The sequence below is a fragment of the Cebus imitator genome, unplaced genomic scaffold, assembly GCF_001604975.1.
Source record: "Cebus imitator isolate Cc_AM_T3 unplaced genomic scaffold, Cebus_imitator-1.0 Scaffold32, whole genome shotgun sequence".
NCBI lineage: Eukaryota > Metazoa > Chordata > Mammalia > Primates > Cebidae > Cebus > Cebus imitator.
The window spans coordinates 350,891-372,903 of NW_016107347.1; the positions used below are offsets into that span (position 1 = coordinate 350,891).

The 22,013-nt window shown below is 40.6% G+C and overlaps 2 protein-coding genes across 4 annotated transcripts in view; both read right to left on the reverse strand.

The window, feature by feature from the left end:
* LOC108301104 (3 beta-hydroxysteroid dehydrogenase/Delta 5-->4-isomerase type 1) overlaps positions 1-1,365 on the reverse strand; it is an 8,577-nt gene extending 7,212 nt beyond the window's left edge. The window contains exons 1-2 of one of the 2 annotated variants that reach the window (XM_017524153.2): positions 1,234-1,361; positions 877-1,107 (exon numbers count right to left, since the gene is read on the reverse strand). In XM_017524153.2, coding sequence (XP_017379642.1) covers positions 877-1,021 — 145 coding nt within the window. In that variant the 5' untranslated portion in view covers positions 1,022-1,107; positions 1,234-1,361. Of the gene's footprint in view, positions 1-876; positions 1,108-1,233 lie in introns of both variants that reach the window. The other variant, XM_017524152.2, reaches the window with a different exon arrangement.
* Positions 1,366-16,939: 15,574 nt separating this feature from the next.
* Positions 16,940-22,013, reverse strand: part of HAO2 (hydroxyacid oxidase 2) — a 31,693-nt gene continuing 26,619 nt past the window's right edge. For both annotated transcript variants that reach the window (XM_017524155.2, XM_017524154.2), the window contains exons 6-8: positions 19,425-19,583; positions 19,009-19,078; positions 16,940-17,909 (exon numbers count right to left, since the gene is read on the reverse strand). In XM_017524155.2, the coding sequence (XP_017379644.1) occupies positions 17,854-17,909; positions 19,009-19,078; positions 19,425-19,583 (285 nt within the window). In that variant the 3' untranslated portion in view covers positions 16,940-17,853. The remainder of the gene's footprint in view (positions 17,910-19,008; positions 19,079-19,424; positions 19,584-22,013) is intronic.

Here is a 22,013-nt window from a genome sequence, read left to right on the forward strand (position 1 = left end):
CTCTCTCTCTCACTGATGCTCTCTCTCACTCTCTCTCTCACTGATGCTCTCTCTCACTCTCTCTCACTAATGCTCTCTCTCTCACGCTCTCTCTCTCACTGATGCTCTCTCTCACTCTCTCTCTCCTTCACTGATGCTCTCTCTCTTACTGATGCTCTCTCTCACTCTCTCTCTCACTAATGCTCTCTCTCTCGCGCGCTCTCTCTCTTACTGATGCTCTCTCTCACTCTCTCTCTCTCTCACTAACGCTCTCTCTCTCACGCTCTCTCTCTCTTACGGATGCTCTCTCTCACACTATTTTTCTCATTCATTGTCTGTTTTTCTGATTCTCTCTCTCTCTCTTTCTTTCCCCCTCATTTTCTTTCTCTTTCTGGCACACACATACATACACACACATTTGTACCTTCACTTCCTTTTATTTTGCCATCACTAAAGATGCTAAGGAAGCTATCAAATGAAACAAAGCCTGGGGCAGTCTGGAGACACAGGGAACCCCTGGTGAAATCTCCAGGTAAATGATGTCCATTGTGAATATTGCACAGCAATTGTCAAGACAAAAAGCTTCAGAACATAAAAGAGTTGTAGACAAAAAAGAACTGAGGTGGGATTTTCTAGGAGAGAAGAAAAGAGGCCTGGAGGCGGAGGTGGCTGCCTCTCAAGTTCCGGGGCAGGGTCAGAATCCAGTCTCTGAACACCCCATCCAGCACCTTTCACACTATACCATTTTATTTATCCTACCTCCTTTCTGATGACTTTGGATGTGGAATTGGCTTTCATTTGGCTGCAACTTTCCATAACATGTTAGACAAAGTCCATGTCCCCACACCCATGCAGAGTTTAAGATGGACAACACACCCATGACCCAAGTTTACTTACTAGAAAATTCCTCCCTGAGTTCTGGTCTGAAGGCCTTGTCCAAGGCCCTGATCTCCTTCAGCTCCTTCTCCTCCACCAACAGGCGGATGATCCTCTGACCCAGAAAGCCTCCTGCTCCCGTCACAAGGCAGCTCCAGCCCATCATGGAAAATCCAAGGTAGCAGGAAACACTCACCAGGAAACAGAAGATGCTGGAGAGCAGATCTGATTCTAGGGTGACCCTGAAGAAAGCTAAAAACAGAGGTAAAATGGTTGTATACTCAGACACATCCCTTATTTTCCTCCACCCATTTTTTGCAAAAATTCCATGACCTGACTACTGCCAGGAGTAGTTAAAAGGAAAGAAAAAGCTCTAACCGTAGGTTAGCCTGGATAGAGGAGTCGGGGTCCTCGTTGCCTCATCCCTGGAGGCAGCACTGGGGCTTTATGCTCTGTGGCTTCTGGCTCAGCCCTTATCACCTTGAACTCCTGCCATATACTCATTGCTCCCTCCTCCTCCAGGATCCCTTTTCACAGAATAGTGACCTTTAAGTTATATCTCTAATTCTTCCCAGGAACAGGAAGAGAAGTCCAATCTTAAGGCCGCTGTGATAAAAAGCCTTGGGTTTAGCCTTAACAGAACATTGGTCAGTTGATACCAGCTGTCTGGGGTCCGCAATCTGTGAAGCTGAACCAAACTGGGAGAAATCTCCAAGTGTAATGTAAATTTTGCCCTTGTACAGTAAATCCACCTCGAGGGAAATCCACGTTAGCCTATTAACTCCCCTCTCAGAGTATCATTTGAAATGTTGCTGCTGTCTTGCAAAGTTTAGAAATTTACGATGGTGACAGCTCCAATCACTAAGTTTTATGTGAGGTGACTTTCTTTTCCACTGATAAATCCAAAACCTCAATTGCAATTTTCCCTTGGAGACCTCCAGGTTCCTAGTGGAAGAACCTCATTGAAACAAAGGTATCTAGTGATAACAAATTAACTCTATGGCCTGTACTACAAGTGTGGGGATTTGTAGCTGTATGCCCCAATGACTCTTACCAAAAAGATATGTGCACTTATCTTATATGTTTGGCTGCAAAACCATTCTTAGCAAATTTCTGAATGGAAGATTCTATGAATCCTTCTGAAACCTATGCCCCTGTCTGCCCAAACATCACTGCCATAAAGTCCCCAAGACAATTTTCTCTACTTAAAAAAATCGAGATGTAATTTACATGCATTGTAAGGCCTATATCTTAAGCGTTCAGTGTACACTTAAGTGTGCAGTGCCAGTGAACTTTGACAGTTGTATATGTCCATGTAAGTACCACCCAAAAGAAGATATAAGCCATTTCCTTCACTCCAGGACGTTTTTCTGCCTGTTCTTAATTTCCTACCCTTTCCCCATTTACCTGGTAGACAATTAGTTTCAGATTTTTATTCCCACAGAATTCCCATTTTATTTCTGTATTTTCCTAATTTTTTCTTCTAAGATCTTTGTGGTTCTGGATATATATTTAAATATAAAATCACTCTGAACTAGAGTTTTGTTCATAAAGTGTAGAAGAATTGACCGTTGATTGATTCTATTGTTTGTTCATCTTTCTATTTCATGATTTTCATTAACTTTATGATTTCATTAATTTTATTTATTAACTTTGGGCTTATTTTACTGTTCTTTTTCAGGGTTCTTATTATAAAAGCATGGATAATTGACTTTACTCTTTTGCTCATTTCCACTATAGGCATTTAAAGTTGTAAAATTCTCTCTAAACAACATGAAAGCTGTGTCTAACATTTTGATGCATTGGGTCATCATCATCTAGTTAATGATGTTTTGATTTTTTGTGTGTGATGTTTTTCTTTGATCCAAGTGTTATTCAAAAGCATGTTGCTTGTTTTCTAGAATTGGAGGTTTTCTAGCTATCTTATTGTTACGGATTTCTGATTTCTAATTGTTACGGATTTTCTAATTCTAATTTCTACTATTGTGGCCAAAGCATATGCTGTGTATGATTTTGATCTTTGAATATATATTGAGACTTGTTTTATGGTGCAGCATATGGTCTTTGTTGGTGAAAATGCTGTAAACACTCAAAAAGAATGCTTTCTGCAGTTGTTGGAAGTAATACTCTACAAACGATTTCGTTGAAACCCCACTGTGGGTCTTCCCCTCCTTCCGTGTTGTAGACATTCAACTACTACTTGGGACCTGACTAGCAACGCTTCAAACCCACTTGCCTAGAAGAGGTTGGCCCTGGGCTGCAAGATGTAGCAGCTTGTTCTCTGAAGCTCTCAGAACTAGCTACAAGTGCTGGGTGGAGCACTACCTGGAACCACTCAGGTGCATCACACACCTTTGCCTGCTGTAGCAGATGCTGGAGTGCACGTTACAGACCCCCAGTCACCTTCAGGATGGGGCCAGACATTCCCTCAGCTGTTGAGAGTTCTGGAGGCTGATAGATTTCAGCCAGTATCTCTCAGAGTCTCTGAGTGGAAGCAATACTGTAAGCTTCCTTTAAACCAACAGATACCTTATTTTCTTTAGGAAAGTGAGAAATAAGACAAAGAGCAAGGCTGGTGGGGGCCATACTACCAACTTTCTGTTTTTAAACAGCTTTACTGAGGTATTACTGACATATCATAACAGTTACCTGTTTTAAGTGTACAGTTCAATTATCTTAGTAAAATTTTAGACTTGTGTGGCCATCATCACAATCTTGTTTGGGAACATTTCTATCTTTCCTAAGGAATCCCTCATGCTCCTCAGTTGCCATTCCTTATTCCTAAACTCCCAGCTAGCTCTAGGCAGGCCCTAATTGACTTTCTGACTCCACAGATTTGATTCTCTGGACACCATATAAATGAAATGATGCAATACGTGGTTTTTTGTATCTGTCTTCTTTCACTTGGCTTAATATACTCTTGCAGTTCATGTATGTGGTAGCACATATCAAGATTTCATTCCTTTTAGGTGCCAAATTCTATTAAGTTGTATGGATGGCTCCCATTAGTTTATTCGTTTATTAGTCGATAGATATTTAATGTGTTTCCAGTTTTTGTTGTTGTTGTTTTGTTTTGTTCCTTTGAGATGGAGTCTCTCTCTGTCGCCAGGCTGAAGTGCAATGGTGCAATCTCAGCTCCCTGCAACCTCTGCCTCTTAGCAGAGAGTGAGGCAGTGATTGTCCTGCCTCGGCCTCCCAAGTAGCTGGGACTACAAGTGCACACCACCACGCCCAGCTAATTTTTGTATTTTTAGTAGAGATGGGGTTTCACCACGTTGGCCAGGATGGTCTCGATCTCTTGACCTCGTAATCTGCCCACCTCGGCCTCCCAAAGTGCATTATGGATAAAGCTGCTATGAATATTCACATTCTTGTGGTGTGTAGACATAGATTTTTATTTCTTTGGGGTAGACAGAAGTGAAACTGCTAGGTCATATGATAAATGTGTCTTTAATATTTTAAGAAACTGCTAAAATGTTTTTGAACATGGCTGCATGTCCCATCAGCAATGCATGAGTATTTTAGTTTCCCCACAGCGTGGTGTTTTCACTTCCTCAGTTGTTATTGTCTTTCTTTTTTATTGCAGCATTCTAGTGGGTAAGAAGCGGTGTCTCACTGTAGTTTTGACTTGCATTTCCCTGCTGACTGATGATGCTGACCATCTTTTCATGTGACTGGCCATTCCTACACCTTTTTGGTGAAATGGCTATTCAAATATCGTGCCCATTTTAAAATTGGGTTATTTACCTTTTTGTTGTGTGTGTCTTTTACATTCTGGATACAAGTCCTTTGTCAAATACATAAGTTAATTTTTTTTCTCCAGTCTGTGGCTTATCCTTTCACTTTCTTATTGATGCTGATTTCTTTTAAAATGCAAACATTTTTAGTTTTGATCCTGTCTCATTTTTCAACTATTTTCCTTCTACCGGGAAAACTTAAGCTTTTGCCTAATCCAATGTCATGAATATGGTAATCTCTGTTTTCTTTAAGAAGTGTATAGTTTAGCCCTTACATTTAGGCCTATAATCCATTTTGAGGGAAATTTTGCTTATGTGTGAGTTAATGGCCTAAATTCATATGACCAACTGATTTTGAGAAAGGTAATTCAATGGGAAAAAAAGATAGTTGTTTATACATGTGATACTGAGACAACAAAATTGTCCACATGCTCAGGGAAGGTCAGCATGCTGTGTAAAGTGATACCCATCTGAGTTACCATCTATTGGCGTCAGAGTTTGTGAAGAATTTCTCAATATGATAATCATAGATTAAATAATATGCTGTATTAGGAAAACTCACAGAGATTACTGGTCAGCAAAAGAATAGATGGCATGATTTCCCCATCCTCCTGTCCTATGCTGATGCATAAATTGTCAAAAGATTGCTGGGCTCACAATGTGAGTCTTCATTCCACTGTTAGGAACACTAGTCTCCTTTATTATAATTTTTTATCATGTAAGCACAAGGACACAGCCTTATCAATGGAGGAACACAGGCTGTTGGTGTGAAACAGTCTGGATTTAGGTGCCAGCTGCTCACAAGATTGGGAAAATCAACCGCCCAGCACCTAGAGACCTTGGAACTTGTGCAAAGAGTTTCCTTTTTCTTGGGGGAGAAAGCCACCCATTGTACAGGGAGTTAAGTAGGCACAATCGTTCATGCTGGGAAAAGGAAAATCCCTCTTCTTGGCCAGCTTATTAAATTCCTGGGTTACTTTAGGATAATTACACCCCTTATGCTAGTCCTAGAGAGGTCAATTTGTACATGAAAAGTATAGAATAGATTTTAAAAATACAGGATTAGATGAAATACCTAGGGTAAGAATATTCATGGATAAAAGAAAAAATTTCTGGATTGAATCCTGGAATAGAAATAACAACATTGAGAGGTTGAACAGAGGAGGAAGGGCCAGCTAAAGATACTGAGTAGGAGTTGATGACAGGATGACAATTACGAGGGGATGGCATTGTAAAAGTCAACTGGAGAAAGTGTTTCAAGAAGAGTGTGGTCCACTATGTTGGATGCATCAAATCCAATAGGAAGAAAATTGACCATTGGTTTTGGCAACATCCTAAGTAATTTGGTAAGAGCAATTTCCTCGAACATTTGGGTTGAAAGCTTAACTGGAAAGTACAGCACACAATTCATCTGTGTGTTGAGGAGTAGAAGGAAGAAGTGAAGGGAGTGACCATTAAAAAAATACCTGTTCATCAAGAAGTTGTGCCATGAAGATCTCAGTAAAAAGATGTTATGGCCAGTGCAGTCAAGAGTTTATTTTTGTTGTGTTGTTTTAAGCTGGACTATTCCCTTTATTGATCCATAGCACCTTGTACAGAGTAGATCTTCAAACATTGTTGAGTGACTAAATAAAATGTCTATGTCTCATACATCTTTTTATTATCGTAAGATAATAAATAATGCACAATATCTGACACATAATAGAAACTTAATAAACGTTTATTGAATAAATGAATGGAAGGATGAGTGAGCAATCAAGGACTCTAGAATGTTTTTGTGCTTTTGAAACTTAGCGCTTATGAACTAATACATAATAGGAAATAGAAAAGAACAGTGACCACAAAAATGAACATACTGGAAAGTTTCTCATACTAATGACAGGTTGGGACCACTGCCCAGGCCAAAGATGTTTGCCAAAGAGAAGCAATTTTCTTCCCATTCAGAGGATGGATGTGAGTAGGTTCCCAAGTATTTGAAGTGTATTTGAAGAGCCAGTTGTCAGAAGTAAGGAAGAATGGGTCATTACCCCCACCATACACGGAGAGCTAGGTCCAGAGCTTTTGGGTTGTATGAGCTCCATTTGGCTGTCTTTCCCAGCAAGGCCTTCAGATTGAGGAAGAAGACTTTAGCAAAATCTCTTTCCCATCTCTTACGAATAACTCTGACTGCCAAGTATCTTGGGCGGGAGGTCACACAGATGCCATTCAACCAGGTGCTCCAGAGGCTGACAATGATGGTATGGTAGCAAGCCTCTAAGGTGGCAAGAATAATCTCTACCTCCTGGTATTCATACCTTTGATTTGTTCTTTTTGCTTAGTCTTAATCTGGCTATGCAGGCTTTTGTTTGATTTCATATGAACTTTAGGAATATACCTAACCAAGGAAGCAAAAGACCTCACAAGGAAAACTTCAGAACACTGCTGAAAACAATCATAGATGAAGCTAACAGATGGAAACACATCCCATGCTCATGAATGGGTAGAATCAATGTTGTGAAAGTGACCATACTGCCAAAAGCTATCTACAAATTCAATGCAATTCTCATCAAAATAACACCATTATTCTTCACAGAACTAGAAAAAATATGATTGTATAATATTATGTTTTTGGTATGCCAATTTTGTTGAGGGTTTTAGTCATAAAGGGATGTTGGATTTTGTCAGATGCTTTTTCTGCATTGATTGAGATGATCATGTGATTTTTTGTTTTTAATTATGTTTATGTGGTGTATCACATTTATTGACTTGTGTATGTTAAATCATCCCTGCATCCTGGTATGAAACCCACTTGATCATGGTGGATTATATTTTGGATATGCTGTTAGATTCAGTTGGCTTGTATGTTGTTAAGGATTTTTGCATCTATGTTCATCAGGGATATTGGTCTTTAGTTTTCTTTTTTTGTGATGTCCTTTCCTGGTTTTTGTATTAGGGTGATACTGGCTTCATAGAATGGTTTAGGGAGAATTCTTTCTTTCTCAATCTTGTGAAATAGTGTCAATAAGATTGATACCAATTCCTCTTTAAATGACTGGGAGAATTCAGTTGTGAATCCTCCTAGTCCTGGACTTTTTTTTTGTTGTTGGTAATTTTTTAAATTACCTTTTCATTCACACTGCTTGTTATTGGTCTGTTCAGGTTACAAATTCTTCCTGATTTAAGCTAGGAGAGTTGTATCTTTCCAGGAATTTATCCATCTCTTCTAGGTTTTTTAGTTTATGCACATAAAAGTGTTCATAGTAACCTTGAATAATCTTTTGTATTTCTGTGGTGTTGGTTGTAATACCTCCCATTTTGTTTCTGATTAAACTTATTTAGCTTTCTTTTCTTTGCTAATCTTGCTAATGGTCTATCAATTTTATTTATCTTTTTAAAGGTCCACGTTTTTGTTTTGTATTTTTTTTGGTTTCAATTTTATTTAGTTCTGCTCTGACCTTGGTTTTTTTCTTTCTTCTCCTGGGTTTGGGTTTGGTTTGTTCTTGTTTCTCTAGTACCTTAGGTATGATCTTAGATTGTCTATTTGTGGTCTTTCAGACTTTTTAATGTAGGCATTTAAGGTCTGCATCATGAACTTTCTTCTTATCACCACCTTTGCTGTATCCCAGAGATTTTCATATGTTGTGTCTCTATTATCATTCAGTTTGAAGAATTTTAAAATTTTTACCTTGATTTCATTTTTGACTCAAGAGCAGATTATTTACTTTTCATGCAGTTGCATGGTTTTGAAGATTCCTTTTGAAATTGATTTCCAATTTTAGTCCACTGTACTCTGAGAGTGTACTTGATATAATCTGAATTTTCTTAAATTTATTGAGATTTGATTTGTGGCCTATCATCTGGTCTGTCTTGGAGAAAGTTCCATGAACTGATGAATAGAATGTATATTCTGCAGTTGTTGGGTAGAAGGCTCTGTAAATATATGTTAAGTCCATTTGTTATGGGGTATAGTTTAAATATATTGTTTCTTTGTTGACTTTTGTTTTGATGACCTATCTAGCTCTGTCAGTGGAGTAATGAAGTCCCCCACTATTAATATGTTACTGTCTATCTCGTTTCTTAGGCCTAGTAGCAATTGTTTTATAAATTTGGGAGCTCCAGTGTTGGGTGCATGTGCATTTTGGATTGTGATATTTTTCTGTTGGACAAGGCCTTTTATCATTATATAATGTCCCTCTTTGTTTGTTTGTTTGTTTTTAACTACTGTTGCTTTAAAGTTTGTTTTGTCTGATATAAGAATAACTACTTTTGCTCACTTTTGGTGTCCATTTGCGTGGAATATCTTTTTCCATTCCTTTACCTTAAATTTATAAGTGTCCTTATGTGTTAGGTGAGTATCTTGAAGGAACCAGATATTTGGTTGGTGAATTCTTATCCATTCTGCAGTTTTGTATCTTTTAAGTTCAGCATTTAGGCCACTTATATTCAACATTAGTATTGAGATTTGAGGTACTATTCCATTCATCTTGCTATTTGTTGCTTGTACACCTTGGGTTTTTTTAAAATTGTATTTTTGTTTTGTAGGTCCTGTGAGAATTTTGCTTTAAAGAGGTCCTGTTTTGATGTGTTTTCAGATTTGTTTCAAGATTTAGAGCTTCTTTTACCATTTCTTGCAGTAGTAGCTTGGTAGTGGTGAATTCTCTCACCATTTATTTGTCTGAAAAAGATTGTATCTTTCCTTCATTATGAAGCTTAGTTTTGCTGGACACAAAATTTTTGGCTGATAATTGTTTTGTTTAAGGAGGCTAATGATAGGGCCCAATACCTTCTGCTGATAAATCTCTGTTAATTTGATAGGCTTTCCTTTATGGATTTTGCCCATAAGGAAAAAAGCACTGGCGCTTTTGCCTGACAGCTCTTAAGATTCTTTCATTCGTCCTGATGTTAGATAACCTAATGACAGTGTGCCTAGGCAATGATCTTTTTACAATGAATTTCCCAGGTGTTCTTTGAGTTTCTTGTAGTTGGATGTCTAGGTCTCTAGCAAGGCCAGGAAAATTTTCCTTGATTATTCCCCCAAATATGCTTTCTAAACTTTTAGATTTCTCTTCTTCCTCAGGAATGCCAATTATTCTTAGGTTTGGTCATTTAACATAATCACCAACTTCTTGGAGGCTTTGTTCATTTTTTAAATTTTTCTTTCTTTTTTTTTTTGTCTTTATTGGATAGGGTTAATTCCAAAATCTTGTCTTTGAACTTTGAAGTTCTTTCTTCTGCTTGTTCAATTCTATTGCTAAGACTTCCCAGGATATTTTGTGTTTCTCTGTGTCCTTTATTTTCCAAAGTTGTGATTGTTTTTTATTTATGCTATATATTTCACTGAAGACTTCCCCCCTCATATCTTGTATCATTTTTCAATTTCCCTAAATTGGACTTCACCTTTCTCTGGTGCCTCCTTGATTAGCTTAATAATCAACCTTCTGAATTATTTTTCAGGTAAATCAGGAGCTTCTTCTTGGTTCAGATCCATTGCTAGTGAGCTGGTGTGATTTTTTTTTTTTTTGGTGGGGAATATTTAAAAACCTTCTTTTGTCATATTATCAGGATTGCTATTCTGGTTCCTTTTCATTTGGGTAGGCATGTCAGAGGGAAGATCTGGGACTCAAGGCTGCTGTTCAGATTCTCTGTCACACATAGCGTTCCCTTGATGTATATTCTCTCCCTTTTCCTATGGATGTGGCTTCCTGAAAGCTGAACCACAGTGACTGTTATTTCTCTTCTGGGTATAGTTATCCAGCAGGGCTACTAGGCTCTGGGCTGGTACTGGGATTGTCTGCACAGCGTCTTGTGATGTGAACCATCTTCAGATCTCTCAGCTGTGGATACCAGCACCTGCTCTGGTAGAGTTGGCAGGGAACTGAAATGGGCTTTGTGAGGGTTCTTAGTTTGGGTTGATTAAATGCACTATTTTTGTGCCGGTTGGCCTCTAGCCAAGAGGTGGGACTTTTAAGAGATCACCAGCTGTGGTAGTATAGGAAGGATCAGGCAGTGGGCAGGGCCCTAGAACTCCAAGAAAATATGACCTTCAGCCACCAGGGTGGGTAGGGAAGGACCATCAGGAGAGGGGCAGGGCCTGAGCTCAGACTCTCCATGGGTTGTTGCAGCTGCTGGGCTATAGGGCTGTGGTTCAATGGTGGTCAATGGAGTTATGTTCCCAGGAGGATTATGGCTGTGTCATGCAGGTTGTCAGGGAAGTGGGGGAAATCCAGTAGTCACAGGCCTCACCCAGCCCCCTCCCACACATCCAAAAAGCTGGTCCCACTCCCATGATTCCTCTCCCGCAACATCACTGAGTGTGTTTCTAGGCAATGTGCCAGCAGGGCTGAGAACTTGCACCAGGTTACCAGGCTCCCAGCTGAGCAAGTAAGCAGGGCTCTCATGCCTTCCTGCCTGTCGAGTCTGCACACCAGACTCACACCCTCCTTTGAGTTTATTTGGTTAGAATTGTTACAAAGGTCAGCTGAAGGTTTCTTTCTCTCTGCGGTCTTCTCCCAGTTCCTCTGGCAGCCCTCCCTAAGGACCCTTGTGAGACAAGTCAGAAATGGCTTCCCTGAGGACCCAGGGAGTCCACAGGGCTGTTCCCACTGCTTCCTCTACACCTGTATTTTGCTTGACTCTCTAAATTGACTCAGCTGCAGGTAAGATCAAATCCTTATCCCATGATCTAGACCTTCAGGTTCCCTAGTGAGAGTATATGTTTGGAAATGGATGATTACCATTTTCTCACTTTCATGCCTCGGGCACTCAGAGTATTTGGGCTGTCTTCCGAGTTCTGCAGGAGCAATCTACTTCCTTCAGAGAGTCTGTGGATTCTCTCAGCTTTCCTGGTATATTCTTTCAGTCGTTCTGAAGCAAAAGTTCATGGTGTGAGTCTCCGCACACTGCTTTGTCCATCCAGTGGGAGGAGCAATTTAGTCCTGCCTCTTGGCCATTTTCCCTCCACTCTGGACATTTATTTTAAGGAATAATCAGTTAAGATCAGATCAAGAGGTAATTTGGGACATCTCCTTGCACACAGGAAGCTCTACATATAAGCTGCAATATATCAATTGAGCCCTTTACTATGTATCAAGAGCTTTACATATGTTATCTCATTTAATTTTTAAGATGGACTTTATTTTCTGTAATAGTTTTAACTTCATAACAAAACTGAGGGAAAGTAGAGCGTTCTCAGATGTTCCCTACCCCCACACATACATAGCCTCCCCCACTATCAACATCCTGTACCAGAATGGTACATATGGTACAACCAATTGATGTGCATTGACACATCTATGTCACTCAAAGTCTACAGTTTATTCTTGGCCTTGCACATTCTCTGAGTTTTGACAAATGTATAATGACATGTAACCACCATTATAGTATCATCTTCCCTAAAAATCCTCTGTCCTCTGCCTCTTCATCCCTCTGCACACCTGAAATTAACAGCCATTGATCTTTTTACCATCTCCAAGGTTTTATCTTTTCCAGAATGTCATATATTTGGAATCACACTGCGTGTAGCCTGTTCATATTGGTTTCTTGCATTATGTAATATACATTTAAGTTTCTTCCACGTCTTTTTATGGCTTGACAGTTTTCTTCTTTTTTTTAAAGCACTGATAATATTCCATTGTCTGGATATGTTTATCCATTCACCTACTGACGGACAATTTGGCTGCTTCCAAGTTTTGACAATCATGAATAAAATTACTATAACAATCTAACCTAAAAGTAGGCTTTGGTGTAGAAATCAGTTCCCAATTTATTTGTGTAAATGCAGTGGAGCATGACTTCTGGATCATATGGTAAGAATATATTTAGTTTTATAAGAAGCTGCCAAGCTGCCTTACAAAGTGTCTGTACCATTTTGCATCCCACTAGCAATGGATGACATTCCTGATGCTCCACATTCTTGCTAGCATTTGGTGTTGTCAGTGTTATGGATTTTGCCATTGTAATGGGTGTGCAGTGGTATCTCATTTTTGTTTTAGTTTGAAATTCTCTAATGACATATGATGTTGAGTATCTTTTCATGTGCTTTTTTTTGAAATCTATGTATCTTCTTTGGTGGATGTCTGTTCAGGTCTTTTACCTGTCTTTTCATATGCTTTTTTTTTTTTTTTTGTAATCAATATATCTTCTTTGGTTAGGTGTCTGTTCAGGTCTTTTGACTATCCTTATAACAGATTGCATTCCAAATGTAAGACATTTTTAGGAGTTAAGAGATTGCATCTGAGATTTCACATGCATCTCTTCAGTTTACTGTGGACATTCCTTTTTTCTTGTTTCCGAGCAATAGACAACAGTCTTTTTGTTATTACCTTGATAATATTCTTGCTCATTTCCCTTATAATTTTGGATCTAGACACAGAACCCAGACACAAAAAATTACACACGTATCTGGGAACATAGCTGTCATCAGGTGGATGTATACAAAGAGCTTCTACTGCGCTCTCTTATAAAGTAAGCTAATGTCATTGTCTGTATATCACATTACTTTAACACCATATGCTCATGTGATTTGTTTCATTCTTACCCCAAACCAATCTGTAATGTCTCCCACAGGTCCTCAGCTGGTGATTTCAGGGTCAAAGAGATGACCTTAAGCAGACAATTAATACCTGCATTGAAGTCCCTGTAATAAAAGAACCTTTGGGAAATTTTGCGACATGATCACTAGTTTGCATGAAAGCATGAACAAAAGTTAATTTACAAGACTGTGATTGAGTGTTTGGAGGGGTGGATGTTAACCTACTTTTGTTTTCTCTAATTTCAAGTCTTGTCTTGAAGGCTTTGCTTGTTTACATAATCAGAAGAACAATTTAATACTGAGATGTTCTTATCTTTTTCTGATGTGAGGAGAATCATGAGACCATAGTTATAAACTTAACATAAATAGAATGAGGCTGAAAAAACGGTATCTGACAAAAAGTTCGCTTTCTCTAGAAGCAAAATTCCACAGAGTAAAGTTCTAGCAAGGGCACCAGGTCCCACTGCCTGTGAGGCTGATTCCTGATGGAGGACAAGGGCATGAGGGCTGAGGTACAGGCCAGAGGAGAGCAAAGTCTGTCTAAGTTTGGCCATATGCTGTGGGAAGTGGCTCGTGGGACAGCTCTCTCATGAGTCTGCTCGCTGTCTGAGGCCATGTTCTTGGGGACCCCTGGGTAAGATTTCTTAGACTTAAATCTCTGCCATTAGTTTAGCTCTTTAGTACTGTATTGAGAAAGCCTCCATCTAAATACTAAAACTATCCAATATGACCAAAATAAAGATATCTTTTTTCTCATTTACTGTAGAAGAACTGGACTAGTTAATATTAATTTGTTTCCAGAGTCCCTGAATCTCTTATCCAAAACTCTCTTTCTGCTACTTTTCTTGGAGGTCAGTGTATTGCACAGAATAACATTAGTCAATGGGTCATAAAATCCTATAACATCCTAGTTCATGACAATGAATATTTTAGGCTTTCCTTTGCTCCTCTGTTCTGTCTTGTCTCTGGCCTTGGCTGCGTGACTCAAAATAAAAAATATTCCTAAAGTTCATTTCAGCAACACATGAGTTAGGGTATACCAAGATTACCCTTGTCCCACATTCCTTCCTGATCTTGTAAAATTGTATGGTCTGAATGTGTTCCCTCCAAATTCATATGTTGAAATTTAATTGCCAATGTGATAGTATTTAGAGGTGGGGTCATTAGGAAGTGATTAACATATGAGAACAGGGCCCTCATGAATGGGATTGGTGACCTTAAAAAAGGGCTTGAGGGAACTAGGTGGCCCCTTCCATTTCTCCACCATGTGAGGACACAGTGTCCATCTCCCGCAGAGGCTGCAGCAACAAGAAATTATCTTGGAAGGAGACATTGGGCTCTCACCAGACTTCCCAGCCTCTGGAACATGAGAAGTTAGTTTCTGCTGTTTATAAATTATCTGATCTCATATATTTTGTTACACTAGCACAAACAGACTAAATCATGAAGCTTCCATTTTTTACAAGTCACATGTTGCCATGCAAATCAGGTTGTCGAAGGTCATCTTCAAGGCCCATGCTCGTCTAAGCCTCCTGTCCCACAATGCAACTGTGACTTCTGTGTCAGCCAGACAGTCGCCCCAGACATGTGCTTTCTTAGTATTTCCCCAAACCTTCAGCACAAGCCCGCCATCCTTGCCGCCAGACTGAAGACCCCTCCTTGACCTCATATTATCAGCCTACCAATACAGCAGGCAATTTGACACCTAAATAAAAAGTGAAGGTCAAAAACTGGGATCATAGTCAATTTCCCTTTTCTTTTTATCAACTCATTAACAATTATATCTAATTTAGCTTTCTGAGCCCCTTTTCAATGACCACAATTCTCCAAAGTATCCGTTGCTCTTCCAAGTATTCTAACAACAACATCTGCTTTTCTTTCTTTTCATTTGGTTTGTCTATGCTGCCTTGTTTAATAGATAGTATGATCATTGTTGGGGCATATTTTGTAAGTATAGCTCTTCTGTCCAGAGTGCAAAGTTCCACAGTTATTTCATAGAGATATAAAGGATATGCAAAATGTTATAATCCACTGGTTATTTCAGTCGTTTCTGATCTGCCCTTTTAAGATCTTTTGTTCTGAGAAGAATCAAAGGGACTTCTTTGCGTCATACACTTTGTGAACTTTTTTTTTTTTTTTAAAGGAACTGCTGATTTGAAAGTTTGGGTATTCACTTCTGAATTCTGGGTTCTGAATTGCAGTTGTAGGCAAGCAGGCTGTATGACCAAACTTCATTTTCCCTTTCTAAATATGTGGGTGGTACATGCCCTACACATATATTTAGGTTAAGCAAGTAAGCCTTAAAGGTTATTACCAGGGCAACTGCTGTGGGAATGCTTTGTCTTTTGGTGTTTCCCATGCTAATGTTCCCTTCACCCAGCCCTTGGCTCTGTGGGTTAATCTGGACAAAAGTGGACCTGCACTATGGCATGGGTTCATGCAGGGAAGTGCCCAGTCAAGGAATAACAGAAGACTTTTTAGATCTGTTGGCTTACGCAGTGACCCATTCTGCTGGGTTCCATCCTATGTCACTGTTTTCCTCCTCTGACTACTATAATTCTCCAGATCTGATGATGTAATTTGATCCAACTTTCCCTTCCTGGATTAATTTATTTAATAAATATTTATGGGCCCTATATGACATTGGGCATGATTCTAGGCCCTTGGGAACGTATCAGGGAGCAAGGCAGTCTAAGGTCTCTATGCAAGTACAGATAGACAATAAAATAGACAACTGATAAGTTAGTTGCAGGTGGTGGTAACAGCTAGGAGGGGAGAAACAGGGTGATGTGATGAGTGAAGCAAAGAGCATTCGGAGCAGGATGGTCGGGGACGTCTCCCCTCATCAGGGCTGTGACAGTTCAGCTGAGATCTACACGTCAACAGAGAGCAAACCATGAGAAGGTGAGGAACACCGTTTTATGGAAAGGGATTGATAAAGGTGAAGATCCGGAGGCGGCTAGTTTTTGCTTGTTAATGGAATAGAAGGGAGACCTGGCTGCGGTCTTGCGAGTGAAAAGGAGGGTGATAAGGAAACAGTTGGGAGGAGGAGCAGATCATGGGGGCCCGGAGAGCTGGGGATCAGTCTAGAGTGCAGACCAAGTGGAATGGAAAGCTATAGAAAGGTTTTAAATAGGTGAGACGTAGGATTTGATTTTGCTTTAAAAAACTCTCTCAGGCTGTTGTGTGGAGAACTGAGTGCGGCAAGCAGCTGGAGAGATGATGGGGAAACCATTGCTGAAGCTATTACTTTAGGCATGGATTTTTTTCTCTAATCTTCTTTTTTGTGTTCGTTTGTTTGTTTGTTTGTTTTTGCTGTTGTTGTTGTTTTGAGGTGGGGTCTTGCACTGTCACCCAGAATGCTGGAGTGCAGTGGCACGATCTTCAACTTCCCAGACCATGTGATTCTCCTACCTCAGCCTCCAGAGTGGCTGGGACCACAGCTGCTCACCAGCACGCCCGGCTAGGTTTGTAACAAATTTTTAATTTTGCAGAGTTCTCCCTATTTTGCCCACTGAGGTCTCAAAATTCTAGGTTCAAGTGATCCTCCTGCCTCGGCATCCCGGAGTACTGGGATTATAGGCATGAGCCTTCATGCCCAGCCATCTGTAACCTTCTCGATGTCTTCAAGTGTCAGGTCTTATTCAGCTGGGTACCCCTGCTCTTGAAATCTATTCTAGCTGACTACTGGTCTCGGGAGGTTTTATGCTGATAGGTCATTTATTTATTTTCCACCTCTCCTTTATCTATCCCTCTATCCACCCATCCATCCATCTATCCATCCCAGAAATGTTCAATGAGATGTTACTATATAGCAAGCCCAGGATCAAACATACAGTTTCTTGTCTGGAGCCATTCATTGTCTATTTGTCTATTTGTGGAGACAGATATGCAAATAAAGAAACATGGCACACTATAGTAAGGGCTGTAATATTGGAATGTGCAAAGTACAATAGGAAGCACTAAGCAAATAGCCAGGGTTAATATTCGGTGACAGTTGAACAAGGCCTTGAAAAGTTAATAGGAATTTTCCAAACAATACTATATGTATATGTATATATGTATCTGTATATATGTTATATATATGAAATACTCCTATTTCTTAAACTTGTACTACGTGTTAAGCATTGTGTTCTGAACTTCAAATACATTATCTTACTTAAACTTTTTCCCAAACTACTAGCTGAGGGAGTGTAATCCCCATTTTACAGTCCGGGACTCAGAAACACAGAGAGATAAGAAAACACGCCCAAGTCACTCGGCTTGCCAGCAGTAGTCCTGACTGTCAAATCCATCTGTGTGGCTCCAAAGTCTATGTCCTTCACTATTTCCCTATTTTCTATAGATAGGTCTATTTTTTTGGTTGGAAAAATGCTTTGTATGTACAGCTCCTCTGTGCAGAGTGCAAAGTTCTACAGTCGTTTCATAGAGTTTATGTAGAGTATGCAAAAAATATAACCCACTAGTTGTTCCAGTGATTGATGATCTGTCCCCTTGAGATCTTTCGCTTCAGAGGAAGGTTTTAGGCAAGAGAACAACATATAGTAGTCAGGGAAGCAAAGAAAAGCATGGCACATTTGAGGAACACAAGGGATTTGGAGAACCTGAAACACGGGGGTGGAGGGATTAGGAGTATGGTGCATAAGCCTCCGGGAAGGATGGGTTCCAGGCGGGACAGCATCACACACTGTGCTGTGAGTTTGTGATCCTCCTGTGGGCAACCTCAGCAGTCTGGCTATTAGCTCTTTTTTCTTACAGCCTGGAAAACTGGATCAAATGTCGATTGATCTCAGCGACCGACCGGCAGCCTAAAAGAACAATGTGGTTACAAGCTCATTTCTCTCAAACACCAGCAACTCACTGCCTTACGGGTGAGGGGTGATGAAGGGGAGCAAGTCTGACTTGATCTTTGCGCTCACTCTTACAAAATGGTTTACATACAGAATGAATGGTGTAATTCTGTTTGCATTGGGAATTATTCTGTGAACCCGGGCCCATGTCATCTCTGAACACAGCCATGTCAAAATGTCAGGGTAACCTATAAAATCCCTATTTTAGCATTTTCTAAATCAATTTTCATGTGCAATAGATGTCCTTCATCTTTATCTTGGTTCTGATAAGGCTCAGGGATATAGGAAGTATCTGTTAGGGAAGAATATGACACACAGTGAACGAGATAGGGTGAATACTCCACATAACAATTGCCGTCTAAGGGAAAGTCCTGTTAAAGGAAAAGACTCTTCTTTAGAAGAAGATCTTAATTAATATGGAAAGTTATAACTGTGGCTCAGATTGGACATAAGGATTGAAGAGAGTAACTCCAGATAATTAAAGAGGGGAGAAAGAGAAGCTGGTGTGATGTTATGGGGCCGGGGAGTTGTGGGCTTGACCAGGCAATGGGAAGTCCCTGGAGACGAGAGACTGAAAGAATTCAGCAACAGGCTGTGTAATGTTTAACTGGGAGTTCATTCCATATTTATGATGTATGCTCCATAACTTTGGCAAAACGTATTATTCACAAAAATATACTAATGAGAGGGTCTTTTCCTAAAAATAGAAGCATAGAAAAGAGTTGAGCTTCATGCCTCGGTTGATTGGAGTGGACAGAGGCGGCAGGCATGGGATATATCAATAGCCCATCAATTGAACAAATTCAACAGAAGCAGGAATTCAGAACCAGAGGTGACACTCCCCAGAACTGACAGTGACCTTGAGGAGAGCTCTGATTTTCACTGGGCAAAGAATAGTGCTTAATCTTTGTGGTGAATGTCACCTCCCTGGCCTACCTTCTGGACAGCTGCCGCACCAGGTAAGGGTCAGCTGGAGGGAAGGACGGCTGCTCCTGTTCTTTAGTCATCCTGCGTTAAGTTCCAAATCAGGAAAAAAAAAAAAATGTTTTTAACTTACCTGTAAGGGCCATGGAAGTGCGGAATTCATTTGTTAAAATGTTCAAAACTTCCTTAACACCGTGTTCACCCTGCTCCCAAGGCAGACAAAGACACAAAGACACATGAAGGAACATTCTGACGATCCACTGAGTATAAATTCTAGATATAGTCAGCGCTATGATGGGAAGGTAGGGGAATCTCTGTGAAGCGAGAATTCCTTTGGGAGTAAAGGAAAGCATGGAGACAAAGATAGGGGATGAGAGCTATTGATGTTTTGCAGTATGCTTCAGAGAAGGCATGGAGATGCAGGTCAGGTGTAACTATCCTTTAGGAATCACTTTGAAAATGGCCAATCTTGGAAAATGAACCACAGAAAAGCATGGAAATGAATGGGAAGCTCTGTATCTTCTTGCTGGTTAGCTTTGTCACGCTCACCTTGCAGGCAAGACCCCATAGGATGGGTCTCCCAAGAAACACGCACTTAGCCCCGAGGGCCAGAGCCTTCAGCACGTCATTGCCAGTTCGGACCCCACCATCCAGGTAGACTTCAATTTTCCCCTTTACTGCAGCCACCACTTCTGTCAAAGCATCAATCTGAAAAGGAGATACACACGGGCTGGGGGACTTTCTGTTTTGACTCTCAGACTTGGTCTTCCTGGCATACGCTCAGGAAAACCAAGCTGGGAAGATGTCCTTGACAATTTCTTCCCATTCCATGCCTAAGGCTGCTGGTGCTGATCAAATGCAACAGCAGTTATGTTCCTGAGGCCCTCCTGCCTTGACTTTCTGCTTTGACTCCAGCGTAGCTTTTCTCTGACTCACTTAACTGTCTCACAGGTTGGAAGACCTGCTTGGTTGCTTTTTCCGTCCTAAAAGGGACATTTTCCATTTATAATGTTCACGTTAAGTTTCTTCTTTTCAAACAATATTTTGACTTTTGATTTTCTTCTACTCTCTCTGTTTCTAGATGGCGCGACTAGAAAGACTCTCCACTGCGAAGGCACAAAGTCTTTCTGCCAAGACAAGTATCCTCATCCACGGCCTGCATGTCTGGATTGCAGCCTGACTTTAGAAACTGGGCTGCCTATCATTTCTCATGCACCACTCGACCAAATTGTCCCTGAGTCCCTTATGCCCTATCTGAGAAAATGAGATAGGATTAAAGTACAGCATGGTAAGAATGACCTTGGCCTGGTTTTTTTCTACAGAATTTTGTGTCTTATGTTGCCTCTTCTATTCCGGCGAACAGGCCAATAGGCCTTGACCACACAAGCTGCCCCAGGCCAATCTATGTCTCCAGGCAGTCGTAAGTCTGTAAGAAGAAGTGACAGTAGGTCCCTTCTGGATCGGGGGACAGATCCTAGGGGAGGGAGTTCTGGAACTCCCTCAGGGTTCTTGTCTGTGCTTCTCTGAGGGATGGAAACCACTATGGGAAACAGTGTGGAGATCCCTTAAAGAACAAAAAGGTCGAACTACCATTTGATCCAGCAATCCCACTACTGGGTAGCTATCCAGAGAAAAGAAGTCATTACATGAAAAAGATACTTGCACACATTTTTATAGCAGCACAATTCACAATTGCAAAAATGTGGATCCAACCCAAATGCCCGTCAATCAATAAGTGGCTAAAGAAACAGTGATATATGAAATACTACTCAGCCACAAGAAGGAATGAATTCATTCGCAGCGACCTGGATGAGATTGGAGACTGTTATTCTAAGTGGAGTAGCTCGGGAATGGAAAACCAAACATCATGTGTTCTCAGTCATAAGTGGGAGCTATGAGGATGCAAAGGCATAAGAATGATACAATGGGCTTTGGAGACTCAAGGGGAAAGGGTGTGAAGGGGGTGAGGAATAAAAGACTACAAATAGGGTGCAGTGTATACTGTTCAGGTGATGGGTGCACCAAAATCTCACAAATCACCACTAAAGAACTTACTCGTGTAACGGAACACTACTTGTTCCTTAATAAACTGTGAAAATATTTTTAAAACCTCAGATAAATGATATTTGAATAGAATTTTTAAAAAACCAAATGGCAAACTCTGACCTGTGAGCTGGAAGCTTGTTTTTATAAATAAATAGATTTGGGGCTAGGATTAAGGTGAGGCAGGTGAGGCAGGTGAGGCAGGGTTATACCAGTGCCGGGGCAGGTTTTGCCTGAAGCAAAACCCTCACTAGGCTTACGCTGATATTGGTGCTGTCTCTGAGTGAATTTGGCTTTGGAGGTGAAACCCAATGGCTTGGGAGAATAATAATTTGGCCAGCTGAATAAGATAGGAAAAATTCTTCTCTCCCTGGCCCCTGCCTTAGCCAATACTCATTCTCTACAGGAGAAGCACAATGGGAGAATTAGTCTTCATCTTTCTCTATTGCTCAGTTCTTTCAAAGAAACAAGACCAGCTAAGTTGATTAATGAGAGCCTGGCACCTGTTGTATACTGTATTTTATTAGTTTTCTTTCAAAAGTCTGTATTCTACCGTTTGCTGCTTTTGGATGCTATGCTCTTTTGCCTTCTCTGTTTTGCTAAATACCAGATGACTTGCAGGCTTTCTGGCAGGGGCTGGGTGAGAGAGTTCAGCTGTGTGCTCTGCCCAACCACTTTCTCACAAGGTTGCAAATCAAGAGGTGGGATGGAAAGTAGGAGGCCTGACCACTTCAATCCAGCTCTTGCCAGAGAGCCACAGTGAAGGGAGGCCCCTGCTTTCCATGTGGGCTTGCCATTCCTCTGCCTCTACCAGTTAGAGCTGGTGCAGAGAAGGAGGTGAGTGGCTGGACCTTAAGCTCCCAAGCATCATGTGGCTTGGAATGTATCAACCAACTAGTGCAAATTTCTAGTTCCTGGAATTTATCGTAAAGAAGTACTTGGGAGGCTGGGCGCGGTGGCTCAAGCCTGTAATCCCAGCACTGTGGGAGGCCGAGGCGGATGGATCACGAGGTCAAGAGATCGAGACCATCCTGGTCAACATGGTGAAACCCCGTCTCTACTAAAAATACGAAAAATTAGCTGGGCATGGTGGCG